Consider the following 21,175-nt stretch of genomic DNA (forward strand, 5'->3'; position numbering starts at 1 on the left):
CCGATGACACGTGGTATTTATCATCCTCCTCTTCCTCCAGAAGAACTGATGGGGTGCGTTACCCAGGGTGAGCTGCCCCAGCCCTGCCACTGCTGAGCAGAGAACACTAGAGACCCACGGACTCGCTCTCTCTCATCCCCCTCTTTCTCTCCTTCCATCGCAAGGCTATGTGGTTACGAAGAATGAGGGTTGGCATCCAAAGAAAGCGGTTGTGTTGCAATCAGAGTGATATTTAACACTCAAACTGAACACACGCACACACACACCATAGTAGCGTCAGAAATATATTCCCTGTTATTTAAATTATATTGATATTCCCTTTTCTCAAGGCAATCGTCTTTGTTTGACAATCATTGTTTATTTCTGTTTTATGGTTACTTCCAACATTTGGCTCACTGAGTGTTTCCTGTCGTTTGTTAGAATCCTCATACTCATCCAAGTGTTTTGTTATTTTCATCGTTGTGAATCAGATTACTGCCATCTGCATCGTGAGGTGAATTTATTTGTAATATCTGTAGGGTATGTGTATATAGAAAGAGGAAATGTTTTGATTGGGGAGGAAGGTGTCTGCCTTTTTTAAGGTTGATTTTAATTTAAGTGGTGCCCGGATTGGTGAGTGGAATTGTCATGTGTGGCTGCTGGACCAATGGGGCTCGGTCCTCATAGGTTCAGAATGTTTGTATGGGAGTTATTTTCACCTCTGCTAGGTGTCTAACAGGCTGGTTGGTTTTGGGGTAGTTGGGAGAGCGTGTGAGGCCGGTGTGTGTGTGTGTGCATGAGTGGTTTTGTTTAACAAACAACCCACATGAGCCTGTTTTATTTTTAACGACTTCATATTGTGCTTTCATGTTTTTTCTACTCCTTTTGCAAATCTCTTTTTTTTGTCTTTTTAAATTGTGGCTTTTACAGATGTACCAACTGCCTCTATTTCTTTTGTTGTGATACCTTATTTAAATAATTTTTTTTTTACATGATGAGAATGTTACATCATTTCTTCGAACCCTCCTGAGTCTGTATGTGGTTAACGATGGCTGTGAGAGTGCGATCTCATACACCTTTTGGAGTGTGTGTTTTGCTGCTGCTGTGCCGTTAGCTGGAATACTACTGTTCACACACTGTTAACAAGCACCACAGCTCTTAGTCCTACATTTGCTCAATAATATTCCAACACTAAACTATAACACTAGGGACGCATTCCCCACACTGTTACACAGAACCCCACTACAGACCTGGGGCCTGTTCCCTAGGGGGGTTTGTTTGGAACGCTTACGTTATCAATCTTTTGCATAGAGCTGGCAGATTCTTGATTCCGCATGTTAAACATTAATCGTCTGTTCTATCAGCAATGCTCTGAACCTCCTATACCACTAATAATAACACTACGGTAGTTCAGTCAGTACTTGCTGTTACACTAGCCAGAACAATGTCCTGTACGTAATGGACTCAAAAGGCATTGGTTGAAAAAGAGAGAGGGGTTGGTTTTCTGTAGAAATTACACTAATGTTTCGGGAGAATTGGATTCCTCAGAGGTGACTCAAGTATAAACAGACGGTAGGACCAGACTTGAGCATAGACTAGGGGGGGAAATGAAAAGCACATTTTGGGAGCATTTTTTTTAATTTTTTATATATACTTTGACTTCATTTTGTGTCCGTGTTTTGCGTTTTTAGTATTGTTTTCTGATTTGGGAGTGGTGGGTGAAGCATTATGCAGTCTCTATTATACTTTTTTTATTTTTTTATTATGCTTTTGCAACTTTTCTTTAATGGCAAAGGAGACTACTCATCTTTGTGTGTATTTTTTATATTGTTGCCACATGCGTCGTTTCTCTGTAGCATTGCCTATTCATGTACAATTATGATGAACTTGCCTTGGCTCTGAAAAGTTTCATTTTCTTCAGTAGGAGTATGTAACTGGCAATGCTGTTTTTATAAAATAAAGATCTTTTCTCAGACCAGATTTGATGTTTAAAGGGCTACGTCGGGATTTTTGCCAATATGGCCCTTGATCTCCTTCCCCAGAGTCAGAGGAACTTGTGGATACCATTTTTATGTCTGTGTCCAGTATGAAGGAAGTTGAGGTAGTTTCGTGAGCCAATGCTAACTAGCGTTAGCACAATGACGAGTTCTTCAAGTAACATGTTTTGTGTGCGTGTGTGACAGCTGGAGATGTGCTCTTGGGGATAAACACGTCTAATTAAAGGGGTACAGCTTAGTCTGTCTGGGTAACCAGACTCCCTCTCTTCAAACACACATTCACACCTTAATATTCATGAAGGCTTTTAAGCTTTGTGTGGCCTGCTCAGGCTTGTGCCTCCCCAAAGTATGCTTCTACTACATTTGAGATGCCTAAAATTGTTTCTTTAGCCCTCTGAGTTTTCTTTTGAGTCTATACCTTGGCCAACATTATAGCCCAAATCGTTAGCCATTAGCCATTGCTATTGCGCTGTCTCTAAAGCCAGGATAAGCTTTCTAAAAGGCTAACATGACCCTGGGGAACATTTGACCACAGATTAATGTTTAGTGTTGATGTGCTCAGCCGCCTTTGTCTCATGCTGTGAGAAGATTACCAGGGTGGGAGTGTGTGTGTGTGGGGGTACATAAGGTATTGTGTGTTGGTGATTCGGATGAATATAAGGGCTTTAAAGGCCCAGTGTAGTCCAAAATGCGAGGTTGGAAAAATATTGTGAATGATGTTAATGCCTTTTTAGTGTAAAAGCGGTTTGAAAAGCGCCTGAAATGTCTGCCTGTTTTGGCAGGAGGAAGATTTTGCCTGCCTGGTGACGGCACCAGGCGGTAAATTAGTTAATATACCAATAAGAAAGGGTTCCAAACCTCTCTGCCAATAACAGCTCATTTTCAGTTTCCCCCTGCATACTCCCAGACAGTCCTAGCAAAATTCTTGCTTGAGAAATTATTCTTTGCTAAGAAGCTATTTTTAATTAGAAACAAAATCCCTAAGGTACTTAATTGTTACCCAGAAATTATTTGATATTGAGATTTAAAAAATGGCTGCGTTGGACATTTTTAAAGTGCCCCAGTGTCTGCTTGTAAACCCTTTATTTGAGGCATCTCTTCATTTTATAGCCTATGCCAGTGTTTCCTAACTCCAGTCCTCCAGTACCCCCAACAGCACACATTTTCAATGTTGTGATTCAACTTGTCAAGGGCTTGATGATTAGAGACACAGAATGTGCTGGTCCGGGGCCACAACAAAAATATCTGTTGGGGGTACTTGAGGACCGGAGTTGGGAAACACTGGCCTATGCAATTAAACTACAGCTGTTGGATGGATCACGACGACTCTTGGGGGTGTGCGAGAGAATAGTGTGTGTCTAAGAGAGAATAGGTGTTTTAATAGAATGCATGCAAGAGTGTGTACGGTATGCATGCGGCCTGTGTCCCTCTCCCCAGCAGATTCTTTCTCCTGGCTCCCTTGTTACTGGTACTACATCTATTTAAAGAATCCACTCTCCTTCATTTGCTCTCTCAATCATGCGCAGTGTCATGTTCCTCCAGAATCAACACAGCAGGGCAGGAGAAGGACAATTTTAAAGAACAGATTGAGACCGAGACAATGGCATTTTAGTGAGGATTTAATCACGTTGACCCGTGATGATTCATCTCTTCAGGTCAAACTCTGACCATTAAAAGCCATGGACTATTCACAAGCCCTGGGGGTAACTCGTGTTTGTGTGTGACTGTCTGTGAGCGAGAGCAACATCATACCCAGGCTATTGCGCACAGGAATTGTCTGGTCCACGCAATTAGAGTGCCAAGAAACTGGAACTACAGAATTAGAGAATGTTCTTTGCATATTTTTTCCCCCATGGATTATTAGGCTAACTGAAGACATCCGGCTGTAAAATAACTGAACTATTCAGATAGTTTTGCAATACTGTTCATTCTACTACTCCAGCATGGATTACCTCTCTCCCCCGCCTTCCAACACGCGAGGTGCGCGGGATGGGTCTCCCACCCTGTTCCCAGGCTCGTCTCGCCACACTTCTCACACTGGTAACCAAGGTGGTTTTGGATCGTTGTCATATGAGGTGGGGGTCGTGTGGGCTTACCTGCGACCGCTCATACCATTCTTTCTGATCAGTGCAATGGTCGTGGCAATCATGTACCTGATCCAGCACATAATCTACTCCGGTCCATTCACCGATCCACTATTCTTTGAGAAATTCGAGGAACGTTGGCCTAGACCCAAACCGCACAAGGATACGGCACCCTCAAACCCAGTCCTTTACCCTGGTCCTTTTGAACACGCAGGGAATGGAACCCTTTGAACTTGAGTCGTGGAATTCGGATGCTTCTACCTGTGCAAATTAGATTCCATTTGAAGGTGGATCAAAGGTTTTTAGAATCTCCCTGTGGAATTTACGATGAAATTCCTAATCAGATCATGATTAGATCAGCACGCCGACTCCCTGAGGGTTCTTTCCGTCTTTGATTGCCTCAATTGTGTCTCTACGTCTGTTCAACAGCCCCTTGGGCTATGTATAATGTGCAGATTAGGAGTCTGGACCATAACTAGGCAATAATTAGAGTACAAGGCTCTGTCTTAAACTAGATTTATTAGTCCTGTATAACTGTCTGTGTGACGGATTTAAATTTGATTTAAATTATTTAAATTCCGGTAGGCCTTTAACTACACAGTTTGTTTAAGATGAATACAATTCATGAAAGAGAGGAATAATTGTATTTTTTGGGGGAGATAAATGCAAATTGATGGTGAATAAAGTTTGGGTTAGAACAAATTTACTTGTCTGTACATTTTACAGTCCATACTACACAAATAGCCAGCTTTTTGCAGGATTTTCACACAGATTTATTACAGGTGCACACACATGGCAACCATTTAGCGTTCAGTGACCAGTCAATCACCTAACCAAATTGAGCGTGACAGGCAGGCTAGCCTTTAGTCAATTAAGAGTTAAATACAGAAAAACATATCCTGTTAAAAATATATATATATATATATATAAATAATGATTTAAACTTTTATTCTCTTAGCATTTTCGATGCTTTGAAGTTTCAGTTTTTCTTTTGAGAAAAGGACATATCAAAGGACTTGGATAAAGGTGAGTAAAGCGATCCATGATTTTGTTCTGTCAACTAGCTAGCCTAGCAAACGTTAGCAGCTGTTGGTGCAAGATGTCTGAATTTACGTTTACTAGCTAGCTATCTAATTACACGGTTAAACATAAGTTATTTATATAATGCTAATACAGAGTGCACATCAACAAACTATTTACATGGTCCACCACTTCAAATATGATCCATATACTCATTGGTTGAGTCAAGTGTTTGTAGCTGGTGCACATCACCACAGCTAGCTAGCTGACGTGCTAATTTGGCTGTGATTATGTAGCGGTCTGTCAATTCACCGCACCTGTCACCAACGTCTGCAAGACCCTGATTGCAATTTAGATGGCATAAAGGATGATGTGATTATGCCCTACATTCTAAACTTTCATTAAGTCATTTTGCCTTGCCTCTAGTCTAAACTCATAACTAAATGCTTGGGCTGATTAGCCAATGTGTCATCTGATGTAGCCAAAATAACAAATTCAAGCCCACAGTTGAATCCTATCCGCCCAGAGCCCCCAGCTGTCTTGTGCGCTGTCCACCTCCCTCTGGGCAGAACCACCTACTGGAGTTCCAGGCTTTGGTGGCCTGCACCCTGCTGAGGCTGGTGGGCCTGCTGTACTCTGGGAAGATGGTGGGGGAGGTGGAGTGGCAGGAAGTGACCGTAGCTGCTGCTGCCGCCAGGCTGGAAATCCAAGGACTGGTGAAGGTCGGAACGAGCGATGACAAGGACGAGAGGGAGGTTGGAGATTTGGTCCAGCAGTCAAGGAAGTGTTGGTCAAAGCTTGGTGGAGGAGGATAGACGGAGGGAGTGGCTTTCACAGAGGGACGTGGGGGTGCAGACAGACCCCCTGCAGAGCAGTGAAGCTCAGACAGAGAGAAAGATGGAAAGGAGAAGCGAAGAGCAGAAGCTCTCACCATGAGGCTCAGAGAGAAGGTGAAACTAACTCGGTATGAAAAAGACTCCGGGACTCAGACCTGTGAGTTAAAGGTGAGTGTGACCGATACAGGGGACTTCAATGACGTCTTCTCCCCTGGGCCCATCTGTCCGCCATGGACATTTTGACCTCACTCGCAGGTTCAGCTGGGACAGTTTTCTGAAGTGTGTCCCATGGTGATGATGTCACCCCATCCAGGGAACGGAGGCCTCTGGTTCTACTGTTCCTGTTCCCCTCTCCGTACCGCTCCCTCCCTCCTAATATTCCTTACAGCCCCGTCTCACCTGCTAAACTGCCCTCTAGCTGAGAATCAAACCCCTAACAATCCCAATTCTACCATCCTCATGCCTTCTGGAGAATCTGCACCTGTTTACGTCCTCCCCCCATTCCTCTCATCCCTCCATCCATCCCCTCTGTGTTCCTGTCTGCCAAGAGCATATAAACGAGGGGCTCCCTTCACCTCAAACCCCCCCCAGACATGGAGGGATGGGGCTACCAGGAGGGGGAGAACTTGGACCAGGGGCGAGGGAGAGGCAGAATGGTTCTTTGAGGGAAACATCGCTGGATTCATCAGATCTCACCCAACCACTGGGGAAGAACCTGAGAGGGGGGGGGGGGGGGGGGGGGTCAGGAGGAGGCGGGCGGGAGGAGCCAGGAGAGGAGGAACAAAGCCAGGAGGCCGAGAGGAGGTGGTTGGCCGAGAGGAGGTGGTGGTGGTTGTGGAGGAAGGGGGAAGGGAAGCAGTGAAGATGAAGTGGTCTGAAGTTGAGCAGGCGATGGTGGAGGTGTCCCAGAGGAAGACTGTGGAGGTGGGGAGTCTGAGCCTGCAGGACGGGGAGGGGCGGGGGCTTGGTCGGCAGGAAACTACCTGAAGCCCCGAGAGCTGATGCGGCCAATCAAGATCCGTCTAAAGAAGCGAGGGCAGAGCGAGGCGTAGGAGATCACTGGTGTGGGGAGAGGGGTGGAGCCTCGCGGCAGGGCAGAAAAGGAGGAAGGGGCCAACAGAATGCATGGCAGCAGCTTACCCCGTAAGTGACATCTCTCTGACTTCACACACACTGTTACACACACCTCTGTTATTACATACAGTTGAAGTTGGAAGTTTACGTACACCTTAGCCAAATACATTAAAACTCAGTTTTTCACAATTCCTGACATTTAATCCTAGTAAAAATTCCCTGTCTTTGGTGAGTAAGGATCACCACTTTATTTTAAGAATGTGCAATGTCAGAATAATATTAGAGAGAATGATTTATTTCAGCTTTTATTTATTTCATCACATTCCCAGTGGATCAGAAGTTTACATACACTCAATTAGTATTTGGTAGCATTGCCTTTAAATTGTTTAACTTGGGTCAAATGTTTCGGGTAGCCTTCTACAAGCTTCCCACAATAAATTGGGTGAATTTTTGCCCATTCCTCTTGACAGAGCTGATGTAACTGAGTCAGGTTTGTAGGCCTCCTTACTTGAACATGCTTTTTCAGTTCTGCCCACACATTTTCTATGGGATTGAGGTCAGGGCTCTGTGATGGCCACTCCAATACCTTGCCTTTGTTGTCCTTAAGCCATTTTGCCACAACTTTGGAAGTATGCTTGGGGTCATTGTCCATTTAGAAGACCCATTTGCGACCAAGCTTTAACATCCTGACTGATGTCTTGAGATGTTGCTGTAATATATCCACATAATTTTCTTTCCTCATGATGCCCTCTATTTTGTGAAGTGCACCAGTCCCTCCTGCAGCAAAGCACCCCCACAACATGATGCTGCCACCCCCGTGCTTCACGGTTGGGACGGTGTTCTTCGGCTTGCAAGCCTCCCCCTTTTTCCTCCAAACATAACGATGGTCATAATGGCCAAACAGTTCTATTTTTGTATCATCAGACCAGAGGACATTTCTCCAAAAAGTATGATCTTTGTCCCCGTGTGCAGTTACAAACCATAGTCTGGCTTCTTTATGGTGATTTTGGAGCAGTGGCTTCTTCCTTGCTGAGCGGCCTTTCTGGTTATGTCGATATAGGACTCGTTTTACTGTGGATATAGATACTTTTGTACCTGTTTCCTCCAGCATCTTCACAAGGTTCTTTGCTGTTGTTCTGGGATTGAGTTGCACTTTTCGCACCATAGTACGTTCGTCTCTAGGAGACAGAACGCGTCTTCTTCCTGAGCGCTATGACGGCTGTGTGGTCCCATGGTGTTTATACTTGCGTACTATTGTTTGTACAGATGAACGTGGTACCTTCAGGAATTTGGAAATTACTCCCAAGGATGAACCAGACTTGCGGAGCTCTACAAATTTTCTTCTGAGGTCTTGGCTGATTTCTTTTGATTTTCCCATGATGTCAAGCAAAGAGGCACTGAGTTTGAAGGTAGGCCTTGAAATACATCCACAGGTACACCTCCAATTGACTCAAATGATGTCAATTAGCCTATCAGAAGCTTCTAAAGCCATGACATAATTTTCTGGAATTTTCCAAGCTGTTAAAAGGCACAGTCAACTTAGTGTATGTAAACTTCTGACCCACTGGAATTGTGATACAGTGAATTATAAGTGAAATAATCTGTCTGTAAACAATTGTTGGAAAAATTACGTGTCATGCACAAAGTAGATGTCCTAACCAACTTGCCAAAACTATAGTTTGTTAACAATAAATTTGTGTGTATGTAAACTTCCGACTTCAACTGTATCTATTTGGTTTTAGAACTATTATGTTTGTGCGTTCTTCACTTGCCAATGCTGTAAAGTCTAATAAGTGTATTATGTGTTTGGTAACGTCCTCTGCCTCAGGATGGCTTCCCAGTGATAACGTGGCAGAGAGGTCGTGTCAAACCCATCCCCATGCAATTCTACCAGGTTCTGGTCTACAAACCATCTTCAACATTCACCCCCCCTTTCCTCCCGTCCTGGTCCCTTTCCTGCCCCCCCCCCCCCCCCCCCCCCCCCCCCCCCCCCCCGTGGTGCCCCACCCCTCCCCAGGAGGACTCAGCCGAGCAGTTTGACCGCCTGCTGGAGGACATCATGATGGGCCTAGACCAGGACACCGGCAGGGGCGTTGCCGTAGCAGCTCCTAGCACCATGGACACTGTTGCCGAGGTGACCGGTGGGGGTGACCTTTCTGGAAGTGCCAAGTCGTCATCAGAAGTGGGGCTGCAGCAGCAGCATAGGGAGGGCAAGCTGAGTGACATCCTGGATCACTTCCTCAGGTCATTTAAGCTGTAGGTGGCAGCATCCAACTCGAGGGCAGAGGGACAGGGTGAGGGGTCAAGCTGCACACAGGTAGACAATCAGAGCACAGCCAGCCTCTTGGAGCCTTACACCGCCCTCAGGAACTATAGTGGAGCATAGATACAGCCCAGCACAGCTGAACACAGAACCCCGAGCACTCAAGTCAGAGAAGAGCAAAGCAACAGTCACACAGCCCAGAGTAACACACACCTGGCCCAGGTATACACGCCTCATTCAGAACACGACAACACAACTCTAACCCTGGACAGAGTAACACACACCTGGCCCAGGTATACACGCCTCAACCAGAACACAACAACACACCTCTAACCCTGGGCAGAGTAACACACACCTGGCCCAGTTATACATGCCTCAACCAGAACACACCTCTAACCCTGGGCAGAGTAACACACACCTGGCCCAGGTATACACGCCTCAACCAGAACACAACGACACACCTCTAACCCTGGGCAGAGTAACACACACCTGGCCCAGTTAAACACACAACAACACACCTCTAACCCTGGGCAGAGTAACACACACCTGGCCCAGTTATACACGCCTCATTCAGAACACAACGACACACCTCTAACCCTGGGCAGAGTAACACACACCTGGCCCAGGTATACACGCCTCAACCAGAACACAACAACACACCTCTAACCCTGGGCAGAGTAACACACACCTGGCCCAGTTATACACGCCTCAACCAGAACACAACAACACACCTCTAACCCTGGACAGAGTAACACACACCTGGCCCAGTTATACACGCCTCAACCAGAACACAACAACACACCTCTAACCCTGGGCAGAGTAACACACACCTGGCCCAGTTATACACGCCTCAACCAGAACACAACGACACACCTCTAACCCTGGGCAGAGTAACACACACCTGGCCCAGGTATACACGCCTCAACCAGAACACAACAACACACCTCTAACCCTGGGCAGAGTAACACACACCTGGCCCAGTTATACACGCCTCAACCAGAACACAACAACACACCTCTAACCCTGGGCAGAGTAACACACACCTGGCCCAGTTATACACGCCTCATTCAGAACACAACAACACACCTCTAACCCTGGGCAGAGAAACACACACCTGGCCCAGGTATACACCGCACATTCAGAACACGGCTACACACACACCCCGCACACACACAACCCCCACTATCTCACACATCACCTCTTCTACACTCAGCCCTTAGTAAAAGTGTCCAGCCCACCTTAGCTCTACCTCCTACCAGTGTGCCACCCAGCCCAGGGGAAGTGGGGAGGGTGATGGCCAAAAGGCATTTGCTATGCGATATCAGCATCCAACCTAGAGTCAGGCCCAGGAAATGTCATGGGGAGAGGAACATAGACAGGAAAAGACCCAGACCGCTGATCAGGAAGAGGAGGATAAAGAAAGGGTACTCAATGAAGAAGAGGGGCCGCAAGAGTGTGGGTGGCCCGTTGCCGGGGGATGCGTTGCCAGGTACTGATGAGGTATAGCACCCATACATAGCACCCATACTGACGAGGTGCTATGCAAACACAAGGATGCCAGGGAAACGCCTACCCCGAGCCATCAGCCAAATCAGGTCGCTGATGCATTGCCAGGTGTGTGTGGACAACAAAGGTGCAATGCCAGCCTGCAGTGTGTGTTGTTAGACTGGAGAAGAAAGACTAAGGTGTTACCAGGGGTAGAGTCTCAAAGGGCAACGGCCCAATCAGGTCGGCTGAAAAGATCAAAGCTCAGTCCTCAACATTTTCTGTTATGAAACATCTATTACTATTTACTCGGGGTACTTCATGTATTCTTTAGTAAATTGCTAGCAGTGTATAATTTGTATAGATGTGTTATGGCTGAGTGGTCTAATTATAGTCATCCCTCTTAGACCAAAGCCCGGCCAGCAGCAGAGTCTGACACTACCCAGAAATCCCTACCCAATCCCCCAATCAGAACCCCCGAGAAGCTCAGACGTGAGAGTGCTCAGCCAATCAGACAGAGCGAGAAGAATGATGGAGGAGGATGTCAATGTCACTCAGGTAACTGCCTCCTCAGCCTTCCAGAAAAACAGGGTGGTCCTGCAGACACAGAGCTGAGTGAGAGATGGAGAGAATGGGAACGAGAGGGACAAGGAGAGGAAACCGGATGGACAGAGCTCAAACCACGAAAGACCGATCATACAGAAGAGAGGGAGAAACGTATGTATGGATGAAGAGATGGAGAAAAGGGAAGAAGAAATGGATGTGGAGGACATCGGAGCAATTGAAGAGCCTCTAGAAGAATGGATGACAGACAGAGCAGATAAACAAACAACAGAACTCCGCAATCCAAATAGCAGAGTGGAAAGTCCCTGTTCAGATGCATTCTGGGATAGTAAAGCCTCCATTCTCCCATCCTTTGATGTCCACAACAGGTGGACATCGAAGGGTCAACAGGAAGCTGGGAGCAAGAGGAAGTGGATGTGTTTGGGGGCTTTAGCGGGGCTTAGTTCAGAGGAAGATATCAATGTCATTGGAGGAGAGTTGGACCCACGCCCCTTCTATCGGATCTGTCGTCTCTGCTCTGACTGAGGGGAATGCAGACACACGGTAGCCTACATGATCAAGACTGAGCAGTCAGATTGTCACACTCAACTCTAATCAGAGTTGTTTTTTGAAACTTCTACACTAACTACAGTATAAACATGCCTGTCCTATCCCTGCTTCCCTACAGTGAGCAACCTGCTTCCCCCTCCCTGCTAGGAGACAGGAGGTATGGACAAATCTCCAAGTACAAACTCAGAGGACTACCACATAGACAGCCATCGCAAAACAACGAGGAATGTACAGGTTTCTGCTTGATGGAGAAGCAGGAATGTTTACGTAAAAGAGGATTTGGGGGTTTGTGAAAGTTGGGTGATTTGAGTTCGTCCAAGTTACCAATTGTTAAACAGAAGAGGACGAATGGAGGTAAAAAAATAATAATTAAGAGGAAGTATTTGATACGTTGCTGTACCTATGTCTACCTCACCCAGTTTATAGGGCTCTGTGCTTGAGTTCTAGTTTTCAGCACATAGATTGTCAGTTTTGAATGTGTGTGTCAGTTGTTTTCTTTCTTTGTCTACATCTCACTGCCCAGACCTTTTAACACATCATTGTGTTTAGGTTTTCAATGACCCGTGTAGAAAAACACAAGCTTTGCTAGCCTCTTGTAGAGAGAAGTTTGGGTTCATATAGCAAATGTTTTTTTGGTGAGTTGCCACCAGATCAGGTTTTACACTGCTGTTCGTTTAGTTTCACAGGAATTGAGGGCTCTGGTTGGTTGAGTGTCAATCATCACAGGCCTAACCACCATCCGATTCTGCTTCTGACTGTTCTAGAATGAAATCACTTCACGTCACGGGTCTTGTTGTTGTTTTTCATTATTACTGTTCTCCCCAGCAGTTTGACTGGTTGACTGTTTTCAGTTTTATAACCAGATTACGAGATTAAAGATTTTCTTAATACCTGTGTGTCCTTGTGTGAATCTATTTTAAGTGCAGCCTAAATAGCTTGAATGTCTGTCACGGCGTTGTAGTGTCTTTAAGTGGTCAGCAGGTGGTGACGGGGATCTCTATGACTGATACAAGGGTATTCATTTTTTGTAAAACGCAACAGGTTCATTTGTGGAGTCGTTTTTCAGTTATTCCCATTTTTATTAGAGGGTTTGACATGCAGTATGCAAACCCTTTGTTTATTATGTTAGAACCAAATATCACATTTTAAGATGCTTATTATGCTGATTATTACAAAGTTGCCTCCCGTATGGCATGTGTGATAGACTTCCTACACCAGAGGTCCTCAACAGGTCGATCGCGAGTTACCAGTAGCTCGCAGCCCACCTGAAACTACATTCAATTTTCACGTGTTCCACCGCAAACTGTCATAAACAAATCTAACAAGTATCAGACACCGCAAGCTCCCAGCTACTATCTAATCAACGTAGCATTGACATTATTCCAGCCCTGGTTAGCCGCTATTGGGTTAAAAAGCCAAACCTAACACAATATATGCCAATTAATTTCCAGCAATGTTGCCCGTCTGTCTGTGTGGTGCGCGCGTTGGTCTATCACTCAGTACTTTCCCCGAAACCTTCTCAATTAAACGTTAACTGCAAAGTAGGCTCACCTGGCAAAAGTATATCAGAAGTTAGTATATAATTTGTATCTATTATTTGTTATTTGCAAACTTTGCCATGAAATGAGCAGCAGCGGCACAGAACCATCGATATACCAGCACATTAGATGACACATTCTTCACTTGCTAAATTCGCAATTAAAGGGGAATTACACAAAAACATCTACATTTGTTAGTTTTCTTCCAGATGTGATTTAAGCATGGACTCAAAACATCCAATTTTGTTGTCGTGAACAATTGTAATTTCGAGAGTGAAACCCCCCCCCCCCAAATTCTAAAACCAGGAAAAATACAACAGAGAACATAATTTGGTCAAATATATAACTGAATTTGTTTTGTTTTTTTAAATATAGATTTTATAGTGCCCCCTCCAGAGTTGTTTATGAACCATTATTTTACCAGGTATGTTGACAGAAAACAGTGCACTACTTTCTCGTGTACACCAAGGACCCGGGGAAGAGAAAAAGATGCATGTTTGAAAGCTTAAAAATAAAGGAATAGCTTGCGACATGTTTCATTTTTTCAAAATAGCTCTCATGCTTGATAAGGTTGGAGACCCCTGTCCTACACTCACACACAACACACAATGATAGGACAGGCCTGAGCGACTGAAGTGAACATTAGTTTATTAGGTAACCTGTGGTTCAACCTCCTACACACATCACATCAGAGCTGCGCTACAGAGGCAGCCATCTTGAAACTGTTTTCTGAGGATACGTTGACGTCTCCTCTGGTTCGAGCACGGTGTGTGTCTTGGCTCCCCGCTCAGCCCAGGTGACTTGGACAGAGGGGTTGGGGGGTTCAGGTAGAACAGCGCAGGTGTGTGTGTCTGTGTGCGGGTGCTTTAACCTGGTAAAAGACACGGTGTGTGTTATATCAGTATAGGTACGTCTGTGAGTGTCAGTCATGTCAGTATGTGTGTGTGTGTTCCTGTGCTTTTACAGTGCGATATAGTCTGTTATCGTACCTTGGCGCGGCTGTGAGTGTCAGTGGTACGTGGTGAATCGGTAGTTAGGGGCGACTGCTCTTCCTGTCAGAGTAAGGCGGGGGGGGGGGGGGGGGGGGGGGGGGGGGGGTAGAGCAGCGCCTGGGCTAGGGGTTGCTGTCCGTGGGCCTCTCAGCCTCTACTAGCCCCTCTTAATGCTGGATACGGCGGATAGACTGGATCTGGGGGGTCTGGCAGTGGGAGCCCCAGTTCTTCCAGTGCTGGTAGTCTCCACTGTGTCTCTCACACTCCATGATGTACTGCTGGCCCCTGTAGCCGGGGTACTGGTAGCACACAAAGCTGAGGGAAAAGATATGGGATATTAAGTAACACTGCGTTTTGGTGTCTCTGGCATATGTATCAATGGTGTGCGCAAAGGATGAAACCACAGCTTCCACAGCTGTTTGCTCACACGTTGTGTGTGTTTTGCGGTGAATAATAGAGGCTAACTTACGCGCCACACTGCACGTGCATGGAGCCGACCTCGGGCATGGACCAGCCCATGGCCTGCAGGGATGGGTAGTCGTCACACAGCTCAACACTGCGGCCCATGAAGTTCTCTCTCTCAAAGATCATCATACGACTGCTCATGTGGGACTGAGAGAGAGAGGACTGTTACATATACACACACAAAGATGATCATATTCCAATATTTTTGGGGGGTTTTCTCAAGGAGAAGGCCCTAATAGAATGTTTCTGTTTGGCCCAAAAATGCATTGATACACTTTCACATCTCTCTTTCTCTCTCTCCTCTCACACTTTACTCACAGCACAATAGATGGGACGCAGGGACATGAGACGCTCCACGTGGTAGGACAGGGAGCCGCTGTAGGCGTCCCAGTGGGGGTACTCTCCTCTCTCCAGGATGAACTGCTGGCCCTGGAAATCATGGTGCTCAAAGCCCACCCAGCTAGAGGGGAGAGAGAGAGTTAAACACATTGTACTAGCATCTTATACACACAAATTGAACCAGCCACTATAAACCAATACACCCACAGAGTATACAGATTCACTCATTCATCAGGTCGAGAGCTTCAAGTTCATCTGTGTCCACATCACCAAGGACTTAATGTGGTCCTATCACACCAGCAGGCGCGGCAGCGCCTCTTCCCACTCAGGAGGTTGAAAAGATTTGGCATGGCCCCATAGATCCTTCAAAACTTCTATAGCTGCCCCATCGAGAGCATCTTGCCTGGTTGCATCGCCCTCGGTCGCAAGAGCTACATAGGGTGGTGCGGATGGCCCAGTACATCACTGCGGTGGAGCTCCCTGCCATCCAGGACCTCTATAACAGGCGGTGTCAGAGGAAGGCCCGGGGAAATTGTCAAAGACCCCAGTCACCCAAGCCACAGCCGGTTCTCTCTGCTGCCGCACAGCAAGCGGTACTGGAGCGCCATGTCTGGGATCAAAAAGCTCCTTAACAGCTTTTACCCCCAAGCCATAAGACTGCTGAACAATTTAATCAAATGGCTACTGCATTGTCCCTTTTTTACACTGGCCCTCTTACAATGACTACGCACACTCACTGGACTCTACCCACTCACTGGACTCTACCCACTCACTGGACTCTAACCACTCACTGGACTCTACCCACTCACTGGACTCTACCCACACACTGGACTCTACCCACTCACTGGACTCTACCCACACACTGGACTCTACCCACACACTGGACTCTACCCACACACTGGACTCTACCCACTCACTGGACTCTAACCACTCACTGGACTCTACCCACTCACTGGACTCTAACCACTCACTGGACTCTACCCACACACTGGACTCTACCCACACACTGGACTCTACCCACACACTGGACTCTACCCACACACTGGACTCTACCCACACACTGGACTCTACCCACTCACTGGACTCTACCCACTCACTGGACTCTACCCACACACTCACACATGCCTACACACAAAACACACACATACACACACATGCATTTTGATGACATACACACACGTTCACATTCTAGAGCCCCGTTATTGTTATTTATTGTGTTACTATTTTACATTTTTATTTGCAAATGTTCTTACTTTTTAACATTGTTGGGAAAGGACTCGTAAGTAAGCAATTGACAGTAAAGTCTACACACACACACACACACACACACACACACACACACACACACACACACACACACACACACACACACACACACACACACACACACACACACACACACACACACACACACACACACACAGAGTAAACACAGAGTACACACAGAGTAGCCACCTGTATTCCTCTATCGCTAATCAATCATACACACTAAACAGACGGAACAGTGTGAGACTCACGCTCCACTCTCCACTCTGATGGAGCGGATGGTGTCCAGACCACACTCGTGGATGTTACAGCACTCAGAGGTGAACTCCTGGCACTTTCCCTGGAAGTGCTCCTGCTCGAACACAGTCACCTACAGAGAGAGGGAGAGGGGGAAGAAATGGAAGATGAGGTAGAGAAAGGGACATTTAAGGTGACAGGGCCAATTCCACTTATGCAAAGGTGTGTGCTCCTGCATGCGTCTCAACTTAAAGGTGTGTTACCTTGAAGAAAGGAGCTATGCCCATTCCCGAGTTGACCAGGGGTTGCATCATTGGGGATCTAGTTGTTCTGTGCATCTTTACACCTAAAAGACAGGGGGCAAACTTTCAGTTACACAATCTCCCCAACTCTCTAACACTATGTCACCTCAACACCAACAGTACACACATACAGAGTAAACATGATGTATTTATTGTATTATATTCTATGTTATTCTGTAATCAAAGCTTCACACTGGTATTCAAGTGTGCACGACTAAGTATCAATTTCACACCCAAACCTATTAACCTACCTTTAACACGTCACAAATGTCACTAAACAGTCTTGGATGAACGACCTGACCCCTAAACTAAATTGTATACTAATAATGCCGATCAATGAATCTATGATAAAGCAACATTATTTTGTTTTATCTAACATGCTCGCTCCCTAGTATAGCCAGTCGTATAAGACAAATAATACACAACAAATCGATATTACTGTGACCTAGCGATAAGACAGCACATCGTTTATTGTGCATTCAAGTCAGTAGGCTACACCCGCACAGAACAGCGCAATATGGAGACCAGAATCAGTTAAACGAGTTCATACATTATGTAGCACATCTATGCAATGTACAATGCAGGGTAACGTGTTATTACATGGTTCGTGCTTTTTGGTGAGTTTTAAATTAATGTATAAAAGCGTCTTGAATAAACCCATTATAACATATCTTACTGTCCCTATAATTTTCATTAAATACGTAACGGAGTTGGCACCTTACCTAGTTTGGCACTTATTCGTGATGAGCTCGGGAGTGGCACGCGCTTAACGCTATCTCGCGTAGAGCTTTTGAGAGATCCTGGCGCTTCAGTTTTATATGGACTGACGAGAAGCGCGCCTCTTGGAGCGCGTCCATGGTGCAGGGTTTTGGTGCGCGCACAATAACTTTTTCCCCCACATGGAACACTGGACGACAGCGTGCTCCTGTTCTTGTTGGTCGTGCCATCGAAACCGCGCGACACGCCAGCTCAGCACATGTTATGGAACGCCAGTCCTTTCTGTGCACGTTGATAGGAGTTTGCCCAGAATGGGAAAAGAACAATAGTAACCCGGTCAGTTCGTGCTGGTCAGCAGTCTGGCGCGTGGCGGTCACAAAGACCAGGATAGAAGTGGAGAATGTGGGGATTAAAGGCGTAAAAAAAGGTCAGTATACACATATGCATAAAATATAATATGGACAGGGTGGAAAAGTTTAAGTATGAGAACGTTTTTGACATATCTTCAATAGTATTACTTCAGTCTCCAAACACACACACAAACAAACACATGCCTGAATCATGCCACACATCCATTCTTGAGTTATATACTGTCCATAATATCCTGGCCCCTCCAAACACAGAAACTTATCAAGGCAAAAATAAAACATAATAAAACACTGCACCACTCAACGTCACTCCTCACACTTCACCTAAATCATACCGACACCTAATAGACATTATACTATCTCAATCAAAACCCTGTAGTCTGATAATGTGAGTTCCAACAATGCATCAATTAAACAGTATTTATTAATGACGGCTTCAGGCCTGAGCTCCTATTCAACTGTCTCAAAACGAATTGCGATGAGATGAGACAAGACGACCAGAAATTGTATTTTTCTAACGTAAACTGGAGACTGATTACGATCATGGTCAGATGATATAGCACAATGCACATATCCTCTCATAGTGTAAATAGGGAGCCTATTCAGTAAATATCATGGACACAATTAATTAAACCAATATCCACACAATAGCAATGTACATACAGGTCTTTGTAGCTGGTTATAAAAACTTCATCAGTTTGTGTGCTTGCTTATAACATATACTTTTACTGTGTTATGTCTCTATCTCTCAGATACTTTATCTGTTTGTGGTAGATCCTATCATCAGTATTCCACTATCAACCCCCCTCCAATCCTTCCCAATGAACTATGGATCTCATTGGTCCCTGTGGCTGCCCCCTCCCCTCTGGCTGTCCCTCTCTGATGATGCGGTGGTTCTATTGTCCCGTGGTTCTGACCTCAGCAGGTTTGTTTCTCTGTGTCTAATCCCCCTCCTCTGGGCGCCAGCGTATAAAAGGGCGGGGCATGCTCCGAGCCACACACGCTCTCTGAGTGAGGCAGATCACACACACACACAGGTAAGAGCAGCAGACAAACATACATCATACACATGCTGGTAGCTGCATACACAGGTAGAGGGAGTAGGGGGGAGACAGAACAGTGTTTCATTTTGAAATCGGTAATTACAAGTAGCTAGTTATAATAATACATGTTACATTGATATTACACATCACTATATTAAAACACGTAGACTGTGTCCCCAACCCCATCCTTTCCTCAAATATCCCTCTGTTCTCATGATACCCTCCATCCATTCACTCCATGCTCATCCCTCTCTCTCTCTCCCTCCAGTCATCATGTCCAGTGATAAGTCCAAGGCTGCCTCCCAGACCGACGGGAAGGCTACCCAGAGCAAGAAGTCCGAGATGGGCATGATGTCCTACAAGGCAAGTAGCCCCCAACTGACAGGACTTCGCCTGGATCCAATCGAATGGAATTTCATTGGATCACTGATACAGTCAGACATCATCAGCGTTTATGTTGTACTCATCTGTCTGTCTCTCTCCATCTCTGCTTCCCCCCCTCAGATGTTTGTGTTTGACCAGGAGAACTTCCAGGGTCGCATGGTTGAGATCAGCAACGAGTGCATGAACGTGTGTGAGATGGGCATGGACCGCGTCCGCTCCCTCCGCGTTGAGTGTGGACCGTAAGTCAACCACTCCAGTTGCTTTAACTATATGTTAGTTGCTAGCAATGCAATATTGTCCTGCTATCTCTGTAGCTTTGTGGGATAATGGTAGAAGTAGCAGTGTATTTACATGTCTTTTAATCATAATTAGATATGTCAACGTGGCTGTACAATCATGTGACACTCTCTTTCTATTCTGTATAGCTTCGTGGGCTTCGAGCAGATGAACTTATGTGGTGAGCACTACATCCTAGAGAAGGGAGAGTACCCCCGTTGGGACTCTTGGAGCAACTGTCAGAAGAATGACTACCTGCTGTCCTTCAGGCCCGTCCGCATGGTGGGTACACTCCTCTCGCCTTCCACCATTCCTCTCTCTTTGTCGTCTGTCAATTCTGTTCTCTAATTTTTCTCTCTGACTTTTCTCTCTCTCTCTCTCTTTGCTCTGTAACTCTCTCTCCATTTTTGTCTCTCTCCTTTAAAATGTCTCTCCTTTGGAACACCGCCCTCATAATCACACACCTCTATCCTTTCCCCTCTCTCCCAGGACCCAGAGAAACACAAGATCTGCCTGTACGAGGTTGGAGAGTTCAAGGGTCGTAAGATGGAAATCATGGACGATGACGTTCCCTCTCTGTTCTCCTACGGCTTCACCGACAGGGTCGGCAGCATCATGGTCAGCTGCGGAACGTAAGTGTTGCCAATTCAACAATTCAGCGAAAGCAATCAGTTTAATCTCACAATTAAGAACACATAGAACTAGAAAGAAAAGACTGTAGGAGAACGGCTGTTATATCAGTGACCTACATAGTGACATCTCCGACCCCCTCCCAGCTGGGTGGGCTACCAGTTCCCTGGATACCGTGGCTCCCAGTACCTGCTGGAGAAGGGCGACTTCAAACACTTCAACGAGTTCGGCGCCCGTCACCCCCAGTTCCAGTCCGTGAGGCGTATCCGCGACATGCAGTGGCACCAGCAGGGATGCTACACCATGGCCAGCAAGTGAGGCTCAGGGAAGGAGAGAAAGAGAAAGAGCGGAAGAGAGGGAGAGGGGCGGAGGAAGAGAGAGAGAGGGGGAGAGATGTCTGAGGCCTTGCCGAACCCCTGGCTGAAGCCAACCATCTGAAACAGCAAGGGAGAGGGACCGCCTGGCTAGAGAACACCTGAAAATCAGACAACCCCTCCATCACTCTCTATCTTCTCTTTCTCTCCTGTGGTCCGACCTTGCCCCCCCCCCCCCCCCCCCCCCCAACCCGCATTCCTTTCCATTGCAGCACCAAAGAGGGAACAATGATGATTCTCGTCTCAGGGTATGATGTACCATGGGAATAGGATATTTTATATCCTCCCCCCACTTCCTAATCCTGTGTAGCGCACACCCTCTCTGCTGTACAGAATCCTGGCCAACTTTTCAATAAAATGGAAAATCTTGATTTCAAAACGTTGTCTTTTGTA

General features: G+C 46.1%; 3 protein-coding genes across 9 annotated transcripts in view; 2 read left to right on the top strand and 1 right to left on the bottom strand.

The window, feature by feature from the left end:
• The window catches only part of LOC129827883 (catenin delta-1-like), a 31,905-nt gene extending 29,946 nt beyond the window's left edge, over nucleotides 1–1,959 (top strand). For 5 of the 7 annotated variants that reach the window (XM_055889143.1, XM_055889141.1, XM_055889145.1 and 2 more), the window contains one exon: nucleotides 41–1,959. Coding sequence is in view for 5 of the 7 variants with exons in the window: in XM_055889141.1 (XP_055745116.1) it covers nucleotides 41–96 (56 nt within the window). In the remaining 2 variants the exon portion in view is untranslated. The remainder of the gene's footprint in view (nucleotides 1–40) is intronic. The other 2 variants (XM_055889144.1, XM_055889146.1) reach the window with 1 other exon arrangement.
• A 12,061-nt stretch (nucleotides 1,960–14,020) lies between these two features.
• On the bottom strand, nucleotides 14,021–17,801 carry LOC129827886 (beta-crystallin A1-2-like). The gene is made up of 6 exons (XM_055889149.1): nucleotides 17,713–17,801; nucleotides 16,952–17,034; nucleotides 16,703–16,821; nucleotides 15,165–15,306; nucleotides 14,851–14,993; nucleotides 14,021–14,696 (listed from the first exon to the last, which is right to left on the bottom strand). Exons 2-6 carry the CDS (start codon nucleotides 17,024–17,026, stop codon nucleotides 14,549–14,551), a joined length of 627 nt encoding a protein of 208 aa, XP_055745124.1. The 5' UTR covers nucleotides 17,027–17,034; nucleotides 17,713–17,801; the 3' UTR covers nucleotides 14,021–14,548.
• A 1,203-nt stretch (nucleotides 17,802–19,004) lies between these two features.
• On the top strand, nucleotides 19,005–21,155 carry LOC129827885 (beta-crystallin B1-like). Its single transcript, XM_055889148.1, has 6 exons — nucleotides 19,005–19,112; nucleotides 19,387–19,481; nucleotides 19,623–19,741; nucleotides 19,928–20,060; nucleotides 20,268–20,410; nucleotides 20,555–21,155. The coding sequence occupies exons 2-6, from the start codon at nucleotides 19,392–19,394 to the stop codon at nucleotides 20,724–20,726; spliced, it is 657 nt and encodes a 218-aa protein (XP_055745123.1). The 5' UTR covers nucleotides 19,005–19,112; nucleotides 19,387–19,391; the 3' UTR covers nucleotides 20,727–21,155.
• The last annotated feature ends 20 nt before the right edge of the window (nucleotides 21,156–21,175 follow it).

The sequence above is a fragment of the Salvelinus fontinalis genome, chromosome 29 (genome assembly GCF_029448725.1).
Source record: "Salvelinus fontinalis isolate EN_2023a chromosome 29, ASM2944872v1, whole genome shotgun sequence".
NCBI classification, from domain to species: Eukaryota; Metazoa; Chordata; class Actinopteri; order Salmoniformes; family Salmonidae; genus Salvelinus; species Salvelinus fontinalis.